The 26208-nt window shown below is 34.5% G+C and overlaps 1 protein-coding gene across 1 annotated transcript in view; it reads left to right on the plus strand.

Annotated features, from left to right (window-relative positions):
* Positions 1 to 26208, plus strand: part of ADGRV1 (adhesion G protein-coupled receptor V1) — a 564972-nt gene that overhangs the window by 397062 nt on the left and 141702 nt on the right. Inside the window, exon 87 of the mRNA XM_060146321.1 lies at positions 5566 to 5744. Within this exon, the coding sequence (XP_060002304.1) occupies positions 5566 to 5744 (179 nt within the window). The remainder of the gene's footprint in view (positions 1 to 5565; positions 5745 to 26208) is intronic.

The following is a 26208-nucleotide window of genomic DNA, read 5'->3' on the forward strand; positions in this document are numbered from 1 at the left end:
ATGTTTCTTCGAACATCCTTACACTCTGAATATTTGTGTAGTTACAGAATATCCATAGAATAAATCCCTAGAACTAATGTCTTTGCTCTTAACATCTACGTGAAACATGCTGCCAGATGGATTGCCAGACCATGTGTGAATTCATGCAGGAAATAAATCACAAGTAAATTATTTGAGATATTAGTATATAATATAGGTAAATAGAAACTTAATTTTGCCTGTATATTCATTTGGCCCAGTTTTATGATCGTTTCCTGTCACCAAGTTAAATTATATAATAATCTGCTTCAGTTATGATCAGTATCCAAGCCTGGATTGTCCTTGCAGTCTGTTCATTTCATGCCAAGGGACACAGCTTACTCAAAACTATAACATTTTATTTTGAAACTAAAGCTTACTTGAAGAACATATTTCTTAAATGGTAGAATAAAGTTAGAAATCATTTCACAGTTGTACTTGAGCATTCATAAGGAAAACAGACTGGTAATTATCAAGATAAAAATGATATATCCAGGAAATACTGAATTCTCCAATCCTCACAAAGCCTTGTAAAAATTGTTAAAAGGGAGGATAACTGGAACAAGGACACATGGTAACATTTCTTAGACTCTCCTCTGAAATGAATGACTAAGAACGTATGGTGATGACAGAATTAATAGCATCCGTGATCTCTGACTGAACTTGATGCTATATATCAGTGCATGGTTTCTGGTGACACAATTAATAACCAAATATTAAACAACAGGCTAGATTCCAATCTTATTCCACACATCATGAAAATGTATGGGATTCAAGCAGCCTATTTTAACTTAAAAAAAGAAAAGGCATTTCTCCTTTATATTTTATAAATATAATATGTATTATATTAGCATATATTATATGAGCAAACTAATGAATCTGTGTTTATGGAGCATAGGAAAGCATTTATGACTTATTACCATCAAACAGTTAATGCAGTATAGCTTCAATTTTCCTGTGCAGACGCTTGGAAGATAGTAGCGGTAATCACTGAAAATGTTACTCTAAAAATAAATAGACATGTACGTATATGAATGTAAGTAAATATGCTTATAGACACACCATCTTTTAGTTTATTCCTATCTATATTTGAACTAAATTGTATCTGGGTAATTCATTTGGTTGGTTTGCATCTTAATCAGAATCAGTTTAAATTCTAACAGCCTCAATTCCCAATTCTGAGAAATACGCTTCTCCTGTCTTCAGTTTCCTCCTGTATTAATAATAATAATAATAAAACTTAGGAGAGCAGTTGTCTTTATTAAATGAGATATAGCTTAATGTGGGGTCTACATTTATTAACCAATTAGTAAATACTGATTCCATTCTTATTCTCTTAAACTGTTGTATTTAACATTTGCAAGTTTCCACCAGTTTAACATTGACCCCCTTCATTAGGAGTTCAATCAAACCAATTCTACAATTCTTTCTGAGAAGGTAATATATAAATAAATAAACTCAATAACTAAACCAAATTATGAAATTGTTATTAAATTCAATGAAAACTTAAATATTGAAATTGTGTACATCTTCGTTTATTTGATACTTCTCAATAAAGATTGTATGCAGAGCATTTTACGAGGTACTACAAGGTATACAAACATTAATCTACCATAGCTCACAGATGTTTCAGCCATTTCTATTCTGATTAAGCCCTTTATAAGTTCTCATTTAGTGCTGGCAAAAAGTGGAGAGGGAGAGAGAATGGGTTATCTCCATACTTGAACCAGGAAAATACATCTCCACTGGCACATACAATGAGTGCGGGAAAATGAGGACAAAAAAATAAGCTCTCATGGAAACAATAATATTGTCAGCATTTGTGTGACTTTCTATGGAAATAAATCTTAACCTTAGTCTTCACAAGATGCTTTGTTCTATAACTAACCCAAATATGAAAAAGCTATGTTTTTCTCTCGCTGCCTCAGCTTCCTTATCTCTAAATAAGATGTCTTGAGATGGTCCATAAGAGGGTTCTAACAAAGTGTTTAAAGCCTAGAGATAGAAATGTAACTGGAGACCTAGGTACTGAAATTTCGATTCACATTTAGTCTTTAGCAATAAATATGTAAGTGTGGTAAGCTGTGCTCAGTCAGTATGAAGCATGTTGGTGAGAGTGACACCTTTAACTTATACTGAATTTTCATAATTCTTTTAGTTCTAACATTGGATAAACACGGATACTGAGGCACATATGCTATATATCTGGCAACATAAAAATATTATGCAAAGATAATGGTCTCTTGATACTCTAACCTTCAATTACAAAGGAGGAACCACGATTACAGGGAAAGGAATGTATCTCAAATGTTCCACTCCCACCTTATTGTGGAGAATGGCAGTACTGGAGCTTTTAACCCAAGTGCTTCAGAGGAGCAATATATGCCTCAATGTTTTTAGAACAATGAAGAAAAACTAAGTTAATCCAAGCAAACTTTCAAATCATAAAAGGAATAATAAGCATATAGGCTAACTCATTGAACCCAAGTTCTGTAAGTACAGTTGGACCTCAAGGAGCTGTGAGCAGGAATGGAAGGCTTTGTCCCTTCTTCTTCTCTACAAACACACTTTCTCTCTTCACTGTGCCTTTGGCTACTCCTACCACTAAAGTTCATATGTTTTCTTTTCTCAGTTGACCAGCTTAACTATCACAAAATTTCAGGGAACTCAATGAGAGATGATTGGTTCAGCCTGGGTCAGGCTTTGTCGCCAGATCCACAGCTGTGGGCAGAGGAACAGGGTCATGAGCCCACCCTGCATATGTTGGCAGGGGGTGGGGGAAGGTAAGGAGGGAGACAGGGTTCAGAGAAGAGTGCTGATGGCCTAGGCATACATCCCAAAATATACCTACCATACATACTATATTAAAATATTTTAAATTTCAAGTAAAACTTGAAGTGAGTTAGTCAACACAAGTCTTAGGTTTAGGCCATATGGTATTTCCAGAATAGTTAGATGTTGTTTCATTACATAGTGTTTCCATTCTTTAGCAAAAAAAAAAAAAAAAGTCATATAGTGGTAAATAGTGTCCCTAGAGTATACCTCAATGATTGGATTCTTTTGAGAAGGAAAGAGATTTTTTTTTTTTAATTAACAAAAGCTTATGACATTTGGAGCTTGATTTGCTTAACTGAGTATTCAAGAATCAGTGACCCTGTACCTTGAGCTCTTTAGAGCAGAAGCATTGTGTGTGTACATCTAACAAGCAGTTACATTTGTCTCAGTCTTATCTGAGGCTGTGGTAAAGGTCAGACGGTTGCTGAAACGTTCAGTGATTCTAAAAAGTGTAAAAGTGGACATTTTGGAAATGCCCCAATCTTTATCATGATGAATCAACTTACAAGTCATTTACCAATCTGTGCGCTCCTTCCTGATTCTTCCACCGACTGCACCACTGAGTTACCATGTTATAAGGATACATACAACATCGATTTAAAATAAATAATCCGTACTTTTATTTTGGAAATGGGTTAATCATCCTTACTTTGCATGAATTTTCATTCTCTTAACAGGCAGTATTGACCACTCCAGCATCAGACACTTGATACAGTCCCACCTATTTGAGTCATGTCCCTACACTAATAATAGAAAGGAGGAAAAAGGCCTCTTGGACCTAATAATTTTTAAAAAGAAGTTAGAACAAATTTACATAAGCAGCAACTCAAAACATCCTCCATAATTTCAGATAGATGCAGATGTACATAAAGATATGGAGTGCTGACAGGAAATAAAATTCAGAGACAAAAATCTTCAAGTAACCAAACATTTTTATCCTTTCCTGGTTTAGGCCAATCAATACTAATCCTTCAAGGCTACTTTGGTTCAGATAGAATCTTACCTGGAAGCCTCAGTAAACTATCTGAAAGCCTTCCTAGGAACATTAGGCATGTTGTTTTTCACATAGAAGAGTTTCCATTGTATCACTGCTTACTTTTGGTCTCTATTTATCTTTTGTTTTTCACACTGTCCGACATCCTAATAGGAGATTTAAGTGAGGTGGTCACATTTTTTAGTGCTGACTATGTGCTTAGCACTTTATATGTAGTGTCTTATGTAATCTTTGTAATAGCTTTGTTGTACACATGAAGAAACTGAGATTGTTGTCACTTGCTCTGGGATTGTTGTCACTAATGTATAAAAATATACATATATGATTAATCTGTACTCACACTTCACAATATGAAATTGAGAAGGGGGTTTATCTAGTGGATAAGTATCATGTGTGAAATATATATGATATGCCTTTCAATGTTGTTTCTGTAATAAAAGATAATTAAACATAAGTGATCTCATGGGAAAAGAACACTAGAAGGCAGAATATATAAGTTCTAGATTTGGCTTATATACACGCTAGGTGTGATTTGGGGCCAACAGTAACATTTCCAGGCCTCGGATTCCTTCTTCTATTTATCTAATATATCCCTTCATCCCCCTCACTCTTTATATACACTTGTCCCTTTTATATATATATATATATATATATTTTTTGTTTTTTTTTTTTTTTTTTTTTTTTTTTTTTTGCGTTACGCGGGCCTCTCACTGTTGTGGCCTCTCCCGTTGCGGAGCACAGGCTCCGGACGCGCAGGCTCAGCGGCCATGGCTCACGGGCCCAGCCGCTCCGCGGCATGTGGGATCTTCCCGGACCGGGGCACGAACCCGTGTCCCCTGCATCGGCAGGCGGACTCAACCACTGCGCCACCAGGGAAGCCCCCTTTTATATTTTTATCTTAAGAAGATAAGAAATAACATATAAAGTATGATATAAATTTAAATGTTTTCCTTAATGATTTCTTCCCATTTGTTTGGAAAGTAAGATTCAAGAAGGTAAATACCCCTACCACCTCTGTTACTGTTATAGCCCCAGTGCCTAGACGGGCCTTTGAAATGCAGTAAGCACTCAATAAGCATTTATCAAGCAAATGAATGAAAAAGAGAGAGTGTAAATTGAGAAAGGAGAATGGCCGCAAAGCCTACCCCATCACAGTACATTTTTCTCTGTGCAAACATTTTCTGTTTACTTGTCTGTCTCCCACTTGGGACTGAGACTGGGGCTGTTGTCACAACTATATCCCCATTCCCTGGAACAAGTGTCTGACTCTACCACGTGATAAACCCTCAATAAGTAAACATTGTTTAAAAGTCTGGGACATAGGGCTATTTACTTCATTATCATCATGAAGCTGTTCATATAGAAAGTAAGTTTGAGTATCTGTGTGTTTCTTCAAAGACATTGACAGAACAATCACAGACGATTATGACTGAGTCAAATCGTCATAATCAAAACAAATTAAGCAAAATATAAAGTACAGTAAATAAACTAAGTATTTACTAATGTTTTCGGACTTTTGAGATACCCTGAATTTCTCGGGTATATGAAAAAAATGAATGTGTGAACTGACTTAAAAAATCAAATCAAAACTATAGTTATTGAGTAGAGCCTGGCCCTTTGTTGATCTGTTGTCACTCTTTATGCCTAAGCCAGGTGAGTGTGTTTCCTGTGCCACTAGACCAGAGCCTGTTCATCTTATGTTCTGCTTCTTTCCGTAGTCTGTGAATTTCTGGTACGTGCTGGTGATGAATGATGAACACACAGAAAGGCGGTATCTGCTGTTTTTTCTTCTGAGTTGGGGACTTCCAGCTTTTGTGGTGATTCTCCTCATAGTTATTTTGAGAGGAGTCTATCATCAGAGCATGTCGCAGATCTATGGACTCATCCACGGTGACCTGTAAGTACATCCAGGCAGAGCGCACTGCCTCCTCAGCCTTTCTGTATCCAGGCAGCTTTACTGGTAGAAGGTGGGAGCAGTTGACTAAGGGGTCTGACTGAAGGAGCACCATGAAGACCTTTGCCTTCCTGCCACACCTTCTAAATCTCTAATTATCTCTATAAATAAGAAACTATTGCCTCTCCAGTCCCTTTGATAGGTGCAGTTTTCTCAGGTGAATTGGTGTATCAAACAGTTCACAGCAATTTATACTTTACCATAATTTAGTTTGTTAGATTGGGGCAAACAGAAATACCTAGTGAAATCAGAGAACTATGAAAATTTTGGTGAAGAATAGAATCAGTGACAAATTTTGAGTGTGGCATGTTATCTAAGGAGTCTGATATTTGGGGCAGGTGGATGGGGAGCACGGCAGGCACCATCATTCATAAAATCCCTAAATACCAAATCAGAGTGAATGGAGAGTGTCTGCAAAAGTACATGGGAAGGAGGCAAGGTCAGCTGGGTCCTTCTGATAGATTCTTATTAAAGTACACTGTAGTCTTGAAATCTAACGGATCTTTATACACACATATATATGCACACCTTAATCCTGAATCTGGTATCTTACAGCTTTGAGGACCACTCAGCCCCTTTTATTGACTCCACATTAAAAAAAAAAGACAACTTTGGGTAATAAAGCTTAATCAACTCCCTTGGTCTAATGAGGATTTAGAGGAAAAAGTAACATTTCTAAATAAGAAAGAATAGCCTAGTCACAATCTTATGAAGACAGTATTACCTAATTATCTCACAGGTTATTGTGAAGATAAAAATTAGTTAATAGATGTAAAGAATCTTTTAAAGTAAAAGTACTATATAAGCAGAAGTCATTTTCATATTATTATTGCCTCTGATCAATTATGATCATCCATTATATACTTAATCAACACTTGTTATTGATGTATGCAGATACACTTCACACGTGGGCAATCGCAGACTAATATCCCATACCACATTAAACCAAAGGAGATGAGCTATGTAATACACACACACCCATTGAGATACCATATATAATAATTTAGTCTTTTTATTGCAATTCAGTAAGATTCCCTCATACTGATTAATTTATAGCATTACAACAATAGTATTGAAATATAGTATTCTATTTTGTTGATATAAAATTCTAAAAGCCTGATCTTCTAGAAGGAAATGGTTGTGTCTTTTCACAGTTATATTATGACATATTACTACTCCTGGCATTAATTTAAACCTTGGGCTGCCAGGATTAATTTCAGAAAGTTCTGCATCTTTCTTTGTCAAGTACAAAGTAACCATGAGACAAGTCCTGGTGGCCAGTAGCCATCTCTTTCATGAGCTCCCTGGCAAGATCGGGGTTATTTGGCAGCAGTTTTAGCATCACATGTATACACACCCAGTCTGGATAAATGGGTGTGTATCACCCGATGAAAGTGATGTTAGCTAGAAGAAACTCCCTCTTGATGCTTCTAAAAGGATTTTTAAGAGAGAAATAAACTGTTATACAAGAATGTCCAAATCAACTGACTCTTAAAATATTTGCCTTCTGAGGCTTTTGCAGAAAGTTCTTTATTACCAGCTCAACTATAATAAACGCAATGTAAAATACATTAACCTTTACCCAATCTTAAAATTATAGCCTTATTCAACCAAAAGTGACTAACCTTTGTAAGTAGTATAGGTTACTTTTCTTCTTCATTCACATAGAATGTTCATGTGAATTTATTCCAGTTTTTAAGAAATTCTGTATTTTTGATATTACTTTAATCTCAATGTAAGAATAAATTACTGTGTTATTTTTGTAAAATATTGTATACTTATATCATCATTCAAAAACATGCCTTTTCTCTGGAGATGGTAGGATTTGTGGTTGTAAAATAACTGGACATCTGTTGTGCAGTGGTTGTTTTCAGTAATAAAACTTCCTTTTTAGTGAGGAATTTTCTTTAAGTAGATCTCTAATGTATTAATATGCTCAAGTTGTTATATTTACAATGTTTTTGCCAACTTCTGGAACCAAAATTATGATAATTTCGTAAAACCAGGAAGTTATTGCTCTTTTCCTATTAGCTGAAAAAGTTTGCAAGTTTAGTGATATTTCTTCTTTATTATTTTGGAAGAAGTCACACATGAAGCCAACTAGGCCTCAGGTTTTCCTTGTAGGAAGACTTTTAATTACAGATTCATTTTCTTGTAAACATATAGAACTATTCATATTTTCCATATGCAGTTCTTTCTGTGTCAATTTGATAAATTGTCTTTTTTTCTAGGAATGTTTCCATTCCATCTAACTATTCAAATTTTTTAGTGTTTGTAAGAGATCTGTAGTAATGAACCTTTTTTCGTTCTTGATATTGACAATTAGTGTCTTCTTTCACTATTTTTTCCTCTCCTCATCAGTCTTGCTGGGGTGTTTATGAATAGTACTGTTTTTTCCCAAATTCAGCTTTTGACTTCTTGATATACTCTATTGTGCATTTATTTTAAATTTCATTTCAATTTCATCAATTTCTAGACTTATCTTCTTGATTTACTTTTGGATTTTATCTGACTTTTCTCTTTCTTTATTCTATTTATCTTATTTATTTTATTTGCTTTGCTTACTATGTGCCATGTACTATGTATTTATTTTGTTTATTTTAAAAATTTTCCCCAGCTTTATTGAGATATGACTCACATATATAATTTTGTAAGTTTAAGGTGTGATGCTTTGATACCCACATCTATTGTGAACTAATTACCACAATAAGGTTAGTTAACACCTCCATCACCTCACATAATTACCTTGTGTGTGTGTGTGTGTGTGTGTGTGTGTGTGTGTGTGTGTGTGTGGTTAAGAACATTTAAGATTTCTTCTCTTAGCAACTTGCAAGTATGTAATATATTATTGTTATAGTCACCATGCTGTACGTTGGATCCCCAGAACTTATTTGTCTTATGCTAGAAATTTGTGCCTTTTGACCAATATCTCCCCACTTTCCCCATCCTCAGGTCATGGCAACCACCATTCTAATCTCTGTTTCTATGAGTGCAGCTTTTTTAAGATTCCTCATATAAGTGAGATTATATAATATCTATCTTTCTCTGTCTAAAGTACTTCACTTAGCATAATGCCCACAAGGTCTATCCATGTTGTTGCACATGGCAGGCTTTCCTTCTTTCTTGTGGCTGAATAATATTGTAGTGTATTGTATATATGGCAATATATATCTCACATCTTTATGCATTCATTCATAGACAGACACTTAGGTTGTTTCTATATCTTGGCTATTGTGACTAATGCTGGTGTGAACATGGGGGTGCAAATATCTCTTCAAGATCCTGATTTCATTTCCTGGATATGATAGTTCTATTTTTAACTTTTTGAGGAACCTCCATACTGTTTTCTGTAGTGGTTGTAACAATTTACGTTCCCACCGAAAGTATATAATCTTTATTATTTCCTTCCTTCTGCTAACTTTGGGCTTAGTTTTTTCTTTTCCTAGTTCCTTGAGGTGTAGAGTTAGGTTGTTTGAGATCTTTCTTTTTTCGTCATGTAGGCTTTTATCACTACAGACTTCATCTTAGAACTGCTTTTGCTGCATCCCATAAGTTTTGGTATAAGTTTTGGTATAAGTTTTGGTATATTGTGTTCCATTTTTGTTTGTTTCAAGATTTTTTTTATTTCCCTTTTGATTCCTTCTTTGACCCATTGGTTGTTTAGGAGTGTATTGTTTAATTTCCACATATTCGTGAATTTTCCAGTTTTCTTCCTGTAATTGATTTCTAGTTTCATACTATTGTGGTTGGAAAAGATACTTGATATGATTTCAGTCTTTTAAGATTTGTTAAAACTTTTTTGTGGCCTAATTATGATCTCTCCTAGAGAATGTTCTGTGTGCACTTGAGAGGAATGTATATTCTGTTGCTGTTGGATGGCATGTTCTATATGTCTTTTAGGTCCATTTGGTCTAAAGAATAGCTCAAGTCCAACATTTTCTTATTGACTGTTTGACTGGGTGATATATCCATTGTTAAAAGTGGGATGTTGAAGTCCCCTACTATTATTGTATTCTCGTCTACTTCTCCCTTCAGACTGGTTAGTATTTGCTTAGTATATTTGGGTTCTCTGATGTTGGGTACATATATATTTATGATTATTATATCCTCTTGATAAGTTGACCCTTTATCATTATATAATGGCCTTCTTCATCTCTTGCTACACCATTTGAGTTAAAGTCTATTTGTATAATGTAAGTATAGCTACCCCTGCTCACTTTCAGTTCCACTTGATGGAATATCTTTTCTCATCCCTTCTCTTTGAGCCCATATGTGTCCATAAAGCTGAAGTGAATCTCTTATAGGCAGCATAAATTGGACCTTTTTTTAAAAAAATCTACGCAGCCATTCTATGTCTTTATATTGAAGAATTTAATATATTTACATTTAGAGTAATTATCGATAAGGACTTACTAATACATCTTATTAATTGTTTTTTTGCCTATTTTATTGTTCCTTTCTTCCTTTTTCCTCTCTTGCTATTTTCCTTTTTGAATCGGTGCTTTTCCATGGTGATATGCTTTGATTCCCTTCTCTTTATCTTTTGTGTGTCTACTGAAAGTTTTTTGCTTTGTGGTTACCATGAGGCTTACATAAAATATCTTATTGATATAACAATCTATTTTATTGGTCAACTTAACTTCATTTGCATACAAAAACTGCTCTTTTACTCCTCCCCTTTTCTTTTTTGGGTCACAATTTACCTCTTTTTATATTGTGTATTTATTAACAAATTAATGTAGCTATAGTTATTTTTAATACTTCTGTCCTTCAACTTTTTTAGTAGAGTTAACTGGTGAACACACTACCTAACTACTGTATCAGAATATTCTGAATTTGACTACATGCTTACCTTTACATGTATTGTATATTTTTATATGTTTTCATGTGACTAGTATCCTTTCATTTCAGCTTGAGGAACTCCTTTCAGTTTTTCTTGTAAGGTGGGGCTAGTGGTAATGAATTCCTTCAGTCTTTATTTCTCCTTAATTTCTTAAGGACAGCTTTGCCAAGTAGGGTATTGTTGGTTGGTAGGTTTTTCTTTCAGCGCTTTGAATATATCATCCCGCTCTCTTCTGGGATACCTCTAAGGTCTCTGATGAGAAATCCACTGATGGCATTATGAAGGTTTCCTTGTAAGTTACAAGTTTTTTCTCTTACTGCTTTTAAGATGCTTTCTTTGTCTTTGATTTTTGACAGTTTTATTATAATGTGTTTTTCAGAGAAGATCTCTGTAAGTTGAGTTTGTTTAGAGACTTCTATTATTTATTCAGAAGTCCAATAAACATCTTTACCAGAATGACATGCAGCTATCTTATATTTAACAGGTTTAAAATTAATCTCTTAGGGCTTCCCTGGTGGCACAGTGGTTGAGAGTCCGCCTGCCGATGCAGAGGACACGGGTTTGTGCCGCGGTCTGGGAAGATCCCACATGCCGCGTAGCGGCTAGGCCTGTGAGCCATGGCCGCTGAGCCTGCGTGTCCGGAGCACAGTGAGAGGCCCGCGTACTGCAAAAATAAATAAATAAATAATAATCTCTTAAATGTGTGCTTTGACCTACATTCCCTAGGAAAAGTCCACCATCTACCTAGGTACCCATGTTGTGAACTTGAGAGTTTTTCTACTATTTTCCCCTTACATTTCATATCCTATTAATCACAAATTGTTTCCTAGTCTAACTCCTAAATGTCTTCCTACTACTTTCTCATTTTCATCTCTTATTTCATCACCATCTCTTCAGTTCATTTGTGTCATCTTTGTCTTGTCTGTTGGGTTGCCTCTTAACTTGTGTTCTTATCTCTAATTTCTTCCTTTTACAGTCCATTCACTAAATTTTGAAAAATGGAAATAACCATATCACTCTGATGCTTAAAACCCAGGAGGTGCTTTTCATTGCCATCAAGGTCATGGATTGTTAGGTTGTCCACGGTTTGACTCTAAACTATTGAACCAGCTTCTTTTAGCATCCTTCCCACCCATCCTTTCCAGTTATCCTTTGTAACTGAATCACTTGATATTTCCCATGGTCTCCTATGCATATACCTTTAACTATATCTTCTATGTCTCAAATACTTTTCTTTCTTTATGTCTGCCAAAAAAATACCTATTTTTCCTCTAAACATCAACTTAAATATCAACTCTTTAAAGTGTCTATTTTCAGATTAAAACACTACCTTTTATATATAACCTTGGTAGACTCAGAACCCGTCATAAATCCTATGATTGTGCCAATCATACTATATTATGAATACTTGAGTAAGTTAGCTATGTAAATTGAAATTCATCCTGGAGGTCAGTGATTAATTACAGAATATATGGTAAAAATAATAAATTTATGAAGAATGTGGGGCTTAATTTACCCCTTGATGGAAATATCTGAACTGGAAAAAAGAAAAGCCTTAACAGCCAAGGCAAGTTTACACAAATGTGGGTTTAGAGAAAACTTTCATGATTTCTCTATAATATATACCTAATAAAATCTTACACAGTAATATGGTTAGCGAAATGTATCTAAAATACCTGGAAGTCACCAAATGATACTAATGTCTCAACATTTTAAATACTGCATGAGGCATGTCATATCTTATAAGAAAAAAATCTTCTTATACATATATAATAGATAAAATTCTAATTTACCAAGAGTAATGGATTTTTGAATCTAGATTTAAATCACACAACATGATTTAGAGAAAGGTTTTAAAGAGCCTATAAAATTTTAAATTTACTTTTGTCTATGAATTAGAACACCCAATATAGACTTGTTACCGCTTCTTTGTCACTGAGCCGGTTAATGCTATGAAACTATGAAAAACTGTACTATACTCAAAGTTAACAAAAGAAGGCTTCCTATACCTTTAAAAAATTTTAAAGACATTTTCATCACTTTTTGAAAATTGTGCTAGAAATTCTTCTAGCTTTCTTTTTTATCGTATAATTGAACAGTGTTTAACTAAAGTAAAGCCAAAGTAAATGAAGTCTGTCCTTAATTGATTTCCATTGGTTACCAGAAGTAACTCTGTTGAGAGTACCTAGAGGTAGTCTCTGTTGCGTGGTGTATATTTAGTGTCTTTGGAAGTAGCCACCGATTTTTCTTGGGTTGGCTTCTCAACTGCTCTAGGAAAAGGAACAATCTGAAGAAAAATCCCTAGCTTTATCATGCCAAATGCAGAGGAAAGAGAATACAGAAGGGTCAAGAGCCAGGGTAGAAGCCAAGGGAATATGGCCCTGAGACATTGTCCCTAAATAGATAATATGCTGTTAATCTGGGGTCACAGTTATGTGACTATGGAAGGATAGAGTAATTGAGAATGAGTGGCAGAGTCATGTCATACAGAGGGGAGGAGAGTGAAGACTTACTTATCTCCATATTCCTACCTCTGAGCTGTAAGACCCTGACATATTAATAAATGTCAGTAACAGTAAAAATGACATAACAAAAATGATAGGTTATTTTGTACTTCCAAAACAGTTGCTTTTTTCTCTTTCTTGCTAGGTCATATGAATTCAACTTTAAAGAAAAAATCAGCAAATTGCTTACTGAATAACTATTATGTGCTAAGGCCTAAGTGAATTCTCTTCTATTTAAGCTAAGAATTTGTTTGCTCATGATGAAAAAATGCATAACTTAATTTAAAAATTTATTACAGTTTTTTAGTTTTTCAGTATTTTAGTTTCTTAATATTTTGGCATCATGTTTTATTTTAGATACTCTTAACAAATCTTAATTATAACCTATTCTGATTTTCCTGCTCCTGAACTGAATTACTTGTTTTATAAATAACTCAATCCTCTGAAAACAATCTAATTTTGCTAACTATATTAGGAGAAATGTTGTTAACGTAGAGGACAAATCTGTGTATTCTGAATTAGAACTAAGTAGGAGATACAGCTCTGTATGGGAAGTATGATATCATATGAGAGTCTTTATTTTCATTGAATTACTTAAAAAGAGAATCATGAAAAATATTTATAAATACAGGGAGCCTATTTACCTATCGTCTGAGGATTAGAGAAAATTGCAGTAAATCTATGGAAGAGAGATGTTGTCAGGATCTCTTCAAGGATTTTCTCAGGTGGGTGGTATGTTATTGCACACGGGTGTGTACACACACACACACACGCACAAATACATGAATAGAAATAGCAGCTTTCGACTCGCATTTTCCATTTATTCAGAACTCCAAATAAAAAAATATTGAGAGTATGCTTCTCCACAAAGTCTTAGAATCATAGAATCAAAGGGTTGGAAAACTTCCAGGCATGTCCTCAAAGGCATATCATGATTCAAAACCCTGTTCAAAGACTTGTTAGCTTCTTGAACTTCTTACTGTAAACATACTCAGTTTATATGACCTTTTATAGCTACTGATTATACAACTCATTCTACTACCCTTACCTCATTCTCTTAGCTTATGTTAGCTTTAGCTCTCCTAGCACCAGCCTCAGCTTTTCTGACTACTGCTGTATCTCTCCGAGAAAAATTCCAACTGATGCTTTGACTTACACCCCTCATGACTTCTCTTAAGTCCCTGGATCCTCTTCTTCACATGCAAGATGGAATCTAGGTGAAAAAAGAACTTTATAAAGCATTGGATCCAGTCTCCTTTACAATCCTTGGGTAATCTTTACAGCAATCCCTGACAAATGTTCATTCACTTTATATTTGAACTCCTCTATGAGAAAGCATGTATTTCCTCCCAGGACTTTCCACATAGAGTAGAAATCTTAGATTCTGGCTCAAAATCTAATTGCTGGATTCACACCAGAAAAAACCCTAAACATTTCAATTAAATAATCCTTCAGTTTCTCACTGTTGTTTTGTTTCCAGGCTAAACATTTCTTATTTGTTCAAATATTTCCACATATAGCATGGTTTTGCATCTTTTCACTATCTTAGTAGCTCTCCTCTAAACTTGTTCTGTCTATCCATCTATATCCATCTTCTTCTCTTACATTTTATTTTGGAAAGAATTTTAAACACAGAAAAGTTGAAAAAATTGCCAGAGTTCACATATATCCTTCACTCAAGGACATATATATACATACTTATATAACCATAGTACAGTGATCAAAACCAGGAAATTAACTATGATAAAACACTATTAACTAAATGGCAAACCTTCTTCACATTTCACCAATTTTCTCCATCTTTGGAGACAAGCATATGATTTTATTAATGTACCTCAATATATTAATGTGATGTATGATATTATTAGATAGAGCATACCTACCATTCCTAGAAGAAATCCCTCTTGGTCATTGTATTATTTCTTTTTTTTTTTTTAACATCTTTATTGGGGTATAATTGCTTTACAATGGTGTGTTAGTTTCTACTTTATAACAAAGTGAATCAGTTATACATATACATATGTTCCCATATCTCTTCCCTCTTGCGTCTCCCTCCCTCCCACCCTCCCTATCCCACCCCTCCAGGCGGTCACAAAGCACCGAGCCGATGTATTATTTCTTAATATGGAGTTGGATTCTCTTTATTTATATTTCACTTAGTATTATTGTATCACTATTCATGAATGATGTTGGTTTATAGTTTTTTTTCCCCTTTGGACTGCCTTTATTTGGTTTAGGTAACAGTGTTTTACTTGCTTTATAAAAGGACTTAGGAAGTTTTTCTTCCTTTTAACAGTGCATAAGACAGTCTGGTCTCAAAAGGTTTGGTAGAATTCCCCTGTGAAATCATCTGGGCCTGTTTCTTTTTGTGGAGTTGTCCCTCAATAACTTTTTCTAGTTCTCTGTAGAAATTGGTCTGTGTAAGCTTTCTAAATCAAATGGGAACAATTTTGATAGTCTGTATTAAACTAGGATTTTATCCATTGTGTGTAGGTTTTCAAATTCATCTGCATGGAGGACTGAAAATCCTCATCACTTCTTTATGATATACCCACAAACATAAAATTCTGTTCTCCACAAATGGTGTCACCATAGTGACCTAGTTTGGCTAATGTCAGACAGCATGACAGAGTTCTTTATTAATTGCTTGTATCTGTGGATAATGAAGAGAAGGCATATGATAGCCTTAAAATGTGTCTAGCATACCTTTGCCATTATTCAGTTTAATTTGAATAATAATTACAAGGGTTTTTGTATTCTGTACCTGTGTCCCCATGATGTGGTGTATTACTTAAGATACACAAGCAAAATAAGTTTTCTTAGTCAAGTAAGAGAAGTTGCCATTAGAAGACAAAAGATGAGAATTATCTGTGATCAATTTAATATTCTAAGTTAAATGACCTGAGTCATTTTAATTACTGTACAAATTCATAGATAGATTACCTCCTTACTCCTTCTTTCCATAAGCATTCATTGAATACTATATAGGATAACCAAAAAACCAATTCTACCATGTCCTATATTTGAGTAAAAATTACACATTTTTTAATACTCATTTAAAATCCACCTGTAATATCCTTTTATGTAAAGGAGATAGCATCACCAAATAGCATTATCAGTAAAAAGAATATTTATTTAGTCACTCTAGCTGGTTGACACTTACAAATAAGCACCCATGGCCAGATGCAACTCTGACTCTTATTTCTAGTACACAGGCATCCAACTCTTAAGTAAGTGTCCTTAATATTTGGCACACCCAGGTACTGAAATGTAGGGACCTAAAAAAAGTGTACTTTAGCCAGTTCACTGTACTCACTCTGTGTAGGGAGGTGGCTGTAAAATTTTTCTTGATCGGAACACAGTGGAAAGAGCAGAGGCTTTGGAGGTAGATAGACAAGACGGCAACTGCTGGCTCTCCTATGTTCTAGCTCTGTGACCCTGAGCCGGTTACTCTCTGAGAGTTTGCTGTTCCCCATCTGTGGAATAGGTATAATAAAACCTGTGTGTCATAGGATTGTGATGTGGATTGAGTGAGATAATGCATGTAGAGAAAATGCATGTGCAGTACCTGGCACGGGGGTGGGGGGGGTCAGTTCAAGACAGCCTTGTGATGGGTCTGTGAATGTGTGTCACACGTGAAGTAATAATTACATGTAATCTGTCAGACAAGCCTGGCTAAACGTTATTGACCCTATGAATTCCTGAAGGGCAGCTTATCATTTTACTACCTCCAGTTATTCTGAAACTATTATTTAAATTATTTCTATCATTTTCTTTTGCATCTTTGACATTAGGATTACAAATAATACACTCTTTAGTATTTCTGAAACTCAGAAGCTTTTATCAACCAAAGTCAGGACTTTGGTTTATTTTGCTTTCTTTTGTGTTTGTCATAAATGAGAATAAAATGCCTCTAAAGTTTGCAATCTTCTATGATACTATCTCATTTGGTTTAGGTTGATATAACAGAATACCATTGACTGCTGGGTGACTTAAACAACAAACATTTATTTCTCACAGTTCTGGAGGCTGGAAATCCAGATCAGAGTGACAGCAAGGTCAGGTTCTTGGTGAGGGCCCTCTAGCTGGTCTTGTCCTCACATGGCCTTCCTTGGTGCATTCAGAGAGAGATCCTGTGCTTCCTCTTATCTCAGAGCATTAGTCCCATCACAAGGCTCCACCCTATGACCTAATCTAACAGAAATTATTTCCCAAAGCTGCCATCTCCAAATATATCACATTGGGGGTTAGAGTTTCAACATATGAATTTGGGGAGAGGAGGAACACAAACATTCCGTCCATAGCTGGTATTTTTATAGTTTATCTGAATGTAAATACAATCTGAAGTGAAAGATTAAGTATCCACTTAGTTCCAGGGAGTCCTTTTTGGTAAGGCCACAACTTGTAAAAAATAAGAGAACATAAGCTTCATTTATGTTGAAAGATGAGGAACTGAATCCTTCCATATCCAGAAACAACTAGATTTATTCTAATATTATTTTCGGACAGTAGTGTCATATAAATATTTTTATTTGTGATTACTTCAGTAGTATTAGTAATAGCTTTTTCCAAGTCTCAATACTTATAACAATATTATAATAATATGTAACTTCAACTATAACTTCATATTAAAGGTATTTGGTATGTATTTTTCTACCTTTTCTCTGTTTATTCTAATATATGTATATGCACACGCTCATACCTACATAAATACGCACTCACAATGAAAACAGGATATATTCTGTTTTGCAATCTACTTTTTATTTATGGGACAATTTTCTATATCCGTATATATCAATCACATTTTGTACTGTAATGTTCTATTATATTTATTTCACCAAACTTCTATTGGTAGACTTTTGGACTATTTCCAGTTTTTCTTTAGAACATTGTAATGAATATCCCTATATACTTGTATACTTGTGTTATTGTTTGCCATAGGATGAATTTTGAGCAGTGGAATGGCTCATTCAAAGAAGACATATATAATTATTTACTTTAAAAGATATTACCAAAGCGTTTTCTAAAATGGGCATATCTATTTACACTCAAATCACAAAATATGACAGAACCTGTTGCTCCATGTTCTTGACAACTCTGGGCATTGTAAGTTTTTTTTCAGTGTTTGCCAACGTGAGGTAGGTAGGTAGGTAGGTAGATATATAGATAGATATACACATACACACATAGACATATATGTTTATATATATATACATATATAGATAGGTATGTTTTATATGTATATATAGACATATATGTTTATATATACACATATATACATATGTAGATAGGTATGTTTTATATGTATATACAGATATATGTTTTTATATATATGTTTTAATAACATCATTTATTATGTATCAGACATCATCCTAAGTACACGTCTCATTTATATATCATTGCATACACTTATTTACCATTTTTATCTATTTTGTGACTTGCTTGTTCATCTTCCTCCATTAATTTTTCTGATTGTTCATGTTTTCCAATAATTTGAAGAGTAGTGTTTCCTTGTTTTCTTTTTCACTTTTTTTGGAGGTGAGGTGCACTATATTAGGGCTATTAGCTTTTGTCTCCCTTGAATTTTTATTTCTCTATTAACACATCTTTCTCCTATCCATTTGTAAGGAAAATTTACATTTTAATGTATGAGATAAGCTTTTGTGTGATATCAGATTATTTCAGAGAATTAGTTTAAATGTTTTATGTGCTAATTAAATTTTCCAAGTACAATAATGGTACAGTTAACACATTGAGAACATTTAAAGTGATTTACTCAGGGTCAAAATGGTGAAAACGTGTTGCCACAAGAATCTCAGTCTGTGTTCATCCTAATTTATTAACTAGAGGCAGAATCAGGAAGAATAATGATTATGTTTTAATGCAGAGTGCTAAGAACTTAGGCATTTGAAATATCAAGCTGAATAAAGCATTAGGAAAGAGGTAATTGTAAAACTGCAGGAGGTGGAGTTGTAATGAGAGATGCTTGTGAATTGCATTTCATCTTGCTTATTTTCTTTAAAAATTTTACAGATGAAATGAAAAAATTGATCAGCTTTCATTTTCAGATGCTCTGCATTACAAGGTATTTTGCAATATATCAAAAACTCTCATTTGGAAATCTAAGAAACCTCGTACAACCACAAATGGTCAATTGTGTATTAGTTCAGGAAATAAATCAGTTATTTATAGGGGAAGTTTTGTTGAAGTCTCTAATGGAAAAGGAAATGCCCACAAATATAAACAGTTTGTCCAACAGGATATTTAGTGACTTAAGAAAACCATTCCTGGCTCAAAAAGATTTTCTGACAGTTGATTTGGGGGTTATATTTTCTACTTTGTGGCTTTTCAGGAGCAAGGAATCTGCTTGCTTTTTTTTTTTCTTAAAATAATATTTTTTAATTATAAAATTAATCATTGTTTTAGAAATTATGGAAAACTTAGAAAATATAATTTAAAAAATAAAAGTCAGATATATTCCCATCATTCAAATATTAGTACTTCTGTTTATATCTAGATTGATAGATTTTTATTATGTAAAATTGAGGTCACACAGTTTTATCTCCTCCTTATTTCACTTAATGTCATATCATTAGAATTTCCCATGTCATTGGGTATACCTCCACATTTTTTTAATGACATCACAATATCTGTCTCAAGATGGACTTTATCATAGTGTGTTTACCATTCCCCAGCATTGGACATTTAAGTTCTTCCCTTTCCTCATTTTTAATATAAAAGGTCTGCAGTGTGTGTGCTGTGTCACATTTCTATGTCACAGATTTCCTGAAATGAAATTACTGGATTAAAACTATGAAATTTTTAGAAATATTGCCAAACTGTCATCCAGAAAGGTTCAAAATTTAGTCTTAATGATGTTTCTGGAGAGTACCGGTCTCCCAACAGCAGTGCTAGGCTTGATTGTGAGCTTTATGGTTTTGACAGGTAAATGCAGTGTGTTAGGGTTGTCCAGAGAAATGGATCCAATAGGATGTAGGTAGGTAGGTAAGGAGGTAGATAGTTAGATAGATAGATAGATAGATAGATAGATAGATAGATAGATAGACAGACACAAATTTATTGTAAGGAGTTGGTTCATGAGATTACGGAGGCTAGCAATTACCAAAATCTGCAGGGAAAGTCAGCAAGTTGGAGACCTGCGAGAAACAATCGTGTAATTCCAGTCCAGAGGCTGGCAGGCTTGGGGCCTTAGAAGAGGCAATGTTTCAGTTGGAGTCTGAAGGCAGGAAAAAAGCCAATGTCCCAGTTCAAAGACCATGAAGTAGGAACAATTCCCATTAGGAAGAGCAATCTACTTTATTCAGTTTATCTACCAATTTAAATGTTAATCTCATCCAAAAACACCCTCACAAACACAGGCAGAATAATGTTTGACCAAATATCTGAGCATCCCATGGTCCAGTCAGGTTGACAAATAAAATTAACCATCACATGCAGTGATTTATTATTGTTTCTATTGCTATTTCTTTCATGAGACCAGGGAGTTTGAATACAATCATATATTTATTCGGCCATTTGTACTTCTCTTATAAATTGTTCATGTTGTTTTTCTATTTTTTTTTTTTATAGATTTGCGAGAGCTTTGTCCCTATTGAAGACATTATCCTTTGTAGTATTTGGTGAAATATTTGTCACAATTTGTGATCCACGTTTTTAAATTGTAGTAAAACCTATCTACCTTTTCCTGCATTGTTCTTGGCTTATTATTTGTATGCTTAGAAAAGTTTTGTGTTCTTTCAGCATGAAGATTTATTTCTTCCTTAATTTCAGAAAATTTTTCTTCAATTACACCTTTAATGCCTTTCTATTCCCTTCCATTTAGGGAGGTTCTTTATTTCCTGAATGCCAGTTAATTTATTGGATCTTTGTATCTCCCGTATCTGCATTATATTCTCCCTAATTTCTTTTCCCTTTGTGTTTTGTTTCTCTCAAACATTTTCTACTTTTTGCTAATTCAGTTGCATACTGTATTTTTTATTTCTTACGCTCTTAAATAATTTATTATTTTTGCTGGATATTATTTTTCACATCAGAACTCAGGAAATAATATATTATTATTGTCTGGCATTTCGTGTTACAGAGATTAGCCTGATACTGTTTTTCCATTCAGGTTAATTTATTCTTTACCTTCTTGGATGCTTGTAGATCTTTAACATTTTATTTCTATAATGTAAAAATTGGGACTGAATGTATATAGTTATAGCTATTTTTTCCTTTAAATGTGTCTGGTACTTGGGCTCTTAACTCCACAGACATAGCGTGTTCTGCTTCATTGAGTTTTTCAATCATATACATTTTCTTTGCTATTTTCCCATTGTTCTAGAATCAGAGATAACAAAGTATTATGAGTACTTATCACTATACCTTGTCTTCTGTGATCATAATAATCACACTTAATCGTTTTCAACTCTTTGACTTTTTCCCATGCATCCTGCCACAGCTTCTCAAGTTTGTCTGCTCTGTTAGTCAGCTGAGTTTCTGCATTGCTATTCTGCTTACCCCTGCTTCCAATGCAGATTTCAGTTGTTACACATTTTTTTCCCGTTTCTTTTGCTTCTTTGACAGTTCCTTCGGACCACATTTGTCTGGGCCTTATTTTGCTGCTTTTCCTTAGGCTTTGCCTTCTTATATTCTATTTAAGTTCTAAGCAGTTAGAAAAAAATTTTTTCTGGCACCTTAATAATTTTCAAAATCAGTATCTTTTTACTATTTTATTTTGGGGGTTTCACTGTTTCTTCTCATGTATCCCATGTTGATTTTTCACAAATTATTTACTCATCCTAGAATGAGATTTCCATGGAGCCGTCTGTTGTCCAATACATGAAGCTGTGATGGTTAGCTCTGTTCGCTTTGTTCTTAGTTAGAATCTTCTTTTTAAATATCAAGGTTGATTTAACGTCTATGTACATAATAATAGCCCAATTAACAATAATGTATAGCATACCTCTGCTGCAGGTCTATAGGATAGAAGTGGCATTTTCATCTGCCTGCATAGCCTAGTTGTCTGACACTTCAAACCGATAAAATACGTGAAGAATGTTAGACCCCAACAGACGTTGCTGCCAGGGTTTTTCCTGTCTCTGTACCTGTGAAATACATCTTTCCTAGGAACCATACCTCTCAGAGTACCATGCCCAACACAGTCCCCTTTACTCCTACTGCTCCTATGGATTTGGTGAACTGCAGGCTTGGAAACAGTGGCTAAAGGTCATTAGTATCAATTGGATGAGTAGACTGCTGGCAGGAGGAAAAGAACTCTGGCTACCTCACAAGGAAATTTCTGTGAGCTGCCTGGCTTTCTAGTGATAGAGATCCTGGCTGTTATTAGCTAAATGAATGCCATGGGAATTTTTAGGTAACTTGTTTCTTCATGAGAAATTAAGGTGCAAAGAGGTGGAAAGTCAGAAAAATTATGGGTAGCACAGCCAGGATTAAACCCAGTGGGTTTGATTATCCATAGGTCCGTAGCTGCTCTCTCACATGCACACTGGAAATCCTATTCTACTTAAAACAGAGTAACTAATGATATTTTATTTGAATATCTGACAATTTCTCAGAAGGTAGAGGAAGCAGTGAGGCAAACTTGACATAATTCGTTCAATTCGAGAAATAGAAACAATAAGATCCAGCAGCTATCAACCTTTGCCAAATGGAGCCCTTGATAAACAGAGGGAAAGCTTGAACATAATTAGATATGTGTTCACACTAAAATTTAGGAAGTTCAATTTTAAAACACTCAGATAAAAATTAGACAATATTAATATTTCACGACCAGAGACTCTAAAAGGAAACAGTACTAGAGGAGAAAGTTTAAAAATTAAATTCAAATGAAATGGTTGAAATAATTTTAAAGACAAAAAAGGGAAAGATAGTCATAGAATCAATGGGGTATATGTATTCTTTCTGGTGGGCTCAAATGAAACAAGGACAGGCATAGTGAAAGAAAGTAGGAATATATCATTAATAGAAAAAGAATGGCTAATGTAAGAAAAAGGGAAGCTTAAACCTCAAGTGACGTGAGGCTTGCTTAAAAAAAAATGATAAAATGACAACTGAAGGGAAGGAGGGGCCATTTAAAGTTATTGTTCAGATTAAAGATACACTAAACAGTGAGGAAAATGTCTACTATAGGAAGGCATTTAATATTAGAAAAAGAAAACATGATTAAGGTAGATTTTGCTTTACCTTTCTCTGTTAAGTAGAAAGAGTCTCTAGAGGGAAGGAAAAAGAAGGCTGCTGGTAAAAGACTTGAAATCTCAAAGAGGTGAACTGTTTATGAGAGCACCTAAGTGTTCTAAACAACTTCACATTTCTCTTCCTGCATTAATGATAATATTCAAATATGAGAGAATTTGCTGAACTGACACTGAGGAATGCAGGACAGTTAGGGAACAAATGGAGAATAAGCAAATATTGTCCCCAGTTTCATAAATTGGATTCTCAATCTTCCAGGTCCTGAAAAAAGTTCCCAAAATATCTTCTTAAATTGATTCCTTAGGAGCACTTAGAAAAAAGTAAGTGGTGATAAACTAAAAGATAACATATACTCTTAGACCAATTTCCTTTATAAGGGGTATATCAATATATCAAGAGAATCCTATAAATATTGTAATCTGTGACATATTTTCCTATGATTTTTTTTAAGGATAAGATGGTAAAATATGGATTGGATATGATAGAGTTGTCTTATGCTTGCTTAAATAAATGTATCTAATGGGTATTGATTTAATTACTTGTTTTGAATTCTGAAGGTAGAGAGACATGCAAAAAACAATAGGCTGTCAGGAGGAGAATGGCCATGATGGTTAGGAGGATGTCAAATGACATTATGTAGGGGTTTATGAATAGAAGCGGGGCCTTGTTATAAAGGAAAAGTCTTAGGGGACACAATACAGCTTTCTTTAAATGTGTGAAGGACTGACATAACAAAAAGGGAGACCGGGAGAGTCAAGCTTTGATTGAAAGCTAATTAAATGACCATTAAAGTTCTTCTACACTCAGTGGTTTATAATTTGATTCTCTTTTATAAACCTGAAATGCTGATTTGTACTTTTTAATTGCTTTTAAACGTAACATACTACATTTAATCCTCCACTAAAAGAGCATACTGTGTATGCTTTTTCAGAATTCATTTTAAACTTTATAGCTTATCTGTTCTGGTTTTAGAGTAAATGCTCAATAAATAATAAATATATTTGGTTAACTTGATTTGCTTTAAGATTCTATTTCTTGCTAAAATATCAACAAGGATATAACTGATAACCCCAAAATTGACTTCTCCTAAGGGGAGAAGACAGCCCAAGATACTCATAAAGGAGAAATTTGACAGTATTTTAACCAATCTATTTGAAAAGTGTACAAAACTTTTTAAGGCAACAATTCTAATTTGTTTGCCATTATTACGTATGTTGTGAAAATCTGCTTATGCTGTATTCTCCAACTTACTATCAGCCATATTATTCCTCTAGGTGCTCAAGCAAGAAAATTGAGTCATCTTTGGCAGCTTCCTCTCACCTACTTTCCACATCCTGTTAGTCACAGAGCTGTTGATCCTTTTGATAGCACTTGAAACCTGTTCCCTCCTGTCCTGTTCTCTTTCATAGGTCTAATTCGGGTCCTCATAGTCTTGAACAAAGTCTATTGCAATAGCTTCAAAGTCAGTTATTTTATTATTTACTCCCCATTTTAATTCTTTCCTTGTACTATCACCAGAGTTATTCTAATACAAGTTCTGCTTAAAACCCTTCGGCAGCTCTCTGGAAAAAAAAATTCAAACTCCTATAAACAGCAAGCAGCACCATTAACGCCTATGCTTTTCTCAGCCGTTCATATCCACTTGTGTATGCTAAGCCCTGATTCTATACTTTTCAAACTAGAGTACTTGTAGAATGCCCCAGAGTCATAGACAGAGCCTCAGAATAGACATGGCTTACCTTCCTGAAGTTTAATTTTATTTAAATATCTAGGGTAAACATAAAATAGTTTAGTTGGTACATAAATTAAAATATTATTTTTATACTAGACATAATATTATGCTCTCTGACATTTGAGTGGGAATACAGGCACAGGGCCTTACAGGGGCTGACCCAGATTCCAGGGAAACTGTGGAGAGACTGAAAAGATCAGTGATTGCCAGGGGTTATTCTGTATTATATTATAATGATGGAAACATCATTATACATTTGTCCAAACCCATAGAATGTACAACACCAAGAGTGAGCTGTAATGTAAACTATCGACTTTGGGTGATTATGATGTGTCAGTGTAGGTTCATCAGTTATAACTCATGTACCACAACTATGGGGAATGGTGATAATGAAGCTATGAGTGTGTAAGGGTAGGAGATAAATGAGGACTCTTAGTACCTTCCCCTCAATTTTGCTGTGAACCTAAAACCGTTTTTAAAAAATCAAGTCTTAGTAAAAAAAAAAAAAAGTATATAGAGTATTTATCATTTTATTCATTAAATATATTCTGACAGAAGAGAAAAGGGATCTAATCATAATTGGAGGCATTTTCTACAGGCCAACTTCTGAGTATATACATTCTAAACCTTGTTCCTCCACCATGCTCTTCTAAGGCTGCACTCATTTGCACATTTTCATATTTCTGTATAACCTCTGACCCTGCATGTCCTCACCACTGATGCCCAGCGAGGTGGTACCATGGATGATGTCTAACAGTAACTTCATAAATGGAAGTGACTCTATGCCGCATGAATATATCCCACACATTCCAGCGAAATTTACTCCCATCTGAACTTCCCCTTAGCCACATCCCAAATTATCAATCATTCCAGTATCACCTAATGCAAGAGGTAATGTGACAGAAGGAGAGTTGGGATTGAAAAGACAGCAGGCTTAACTGACTGCAATTAAAATATCTTAATTTCATAAATTTTACAAAAACTCATAACCAGGTGAACATACTGCTAGGGCCATTCCCAGGCCCTTGAAAAGGGTTTATGCAAGTTAGTAGTCCTAGAGTTTAAGCTTAAGCTTCGTTAGCTTCCTGGTACATCCAACGGTGGTTCGTTATA

This window comes from Lagenorhynchus albirostris, chromosome 3 (assembly GCF_949774975.1).
Source record: "Lagenorhynchus albirostris chromosome 3, mLagAlb1.1, whole genome shotgun sequence".
Lineage (NCBI taxonomy): Eukaryota > Metazoa > Chordata > Mammalia > Artiodactyla > Delphinidae > Lagenorhynchus > Lagenorhynchus albirostris.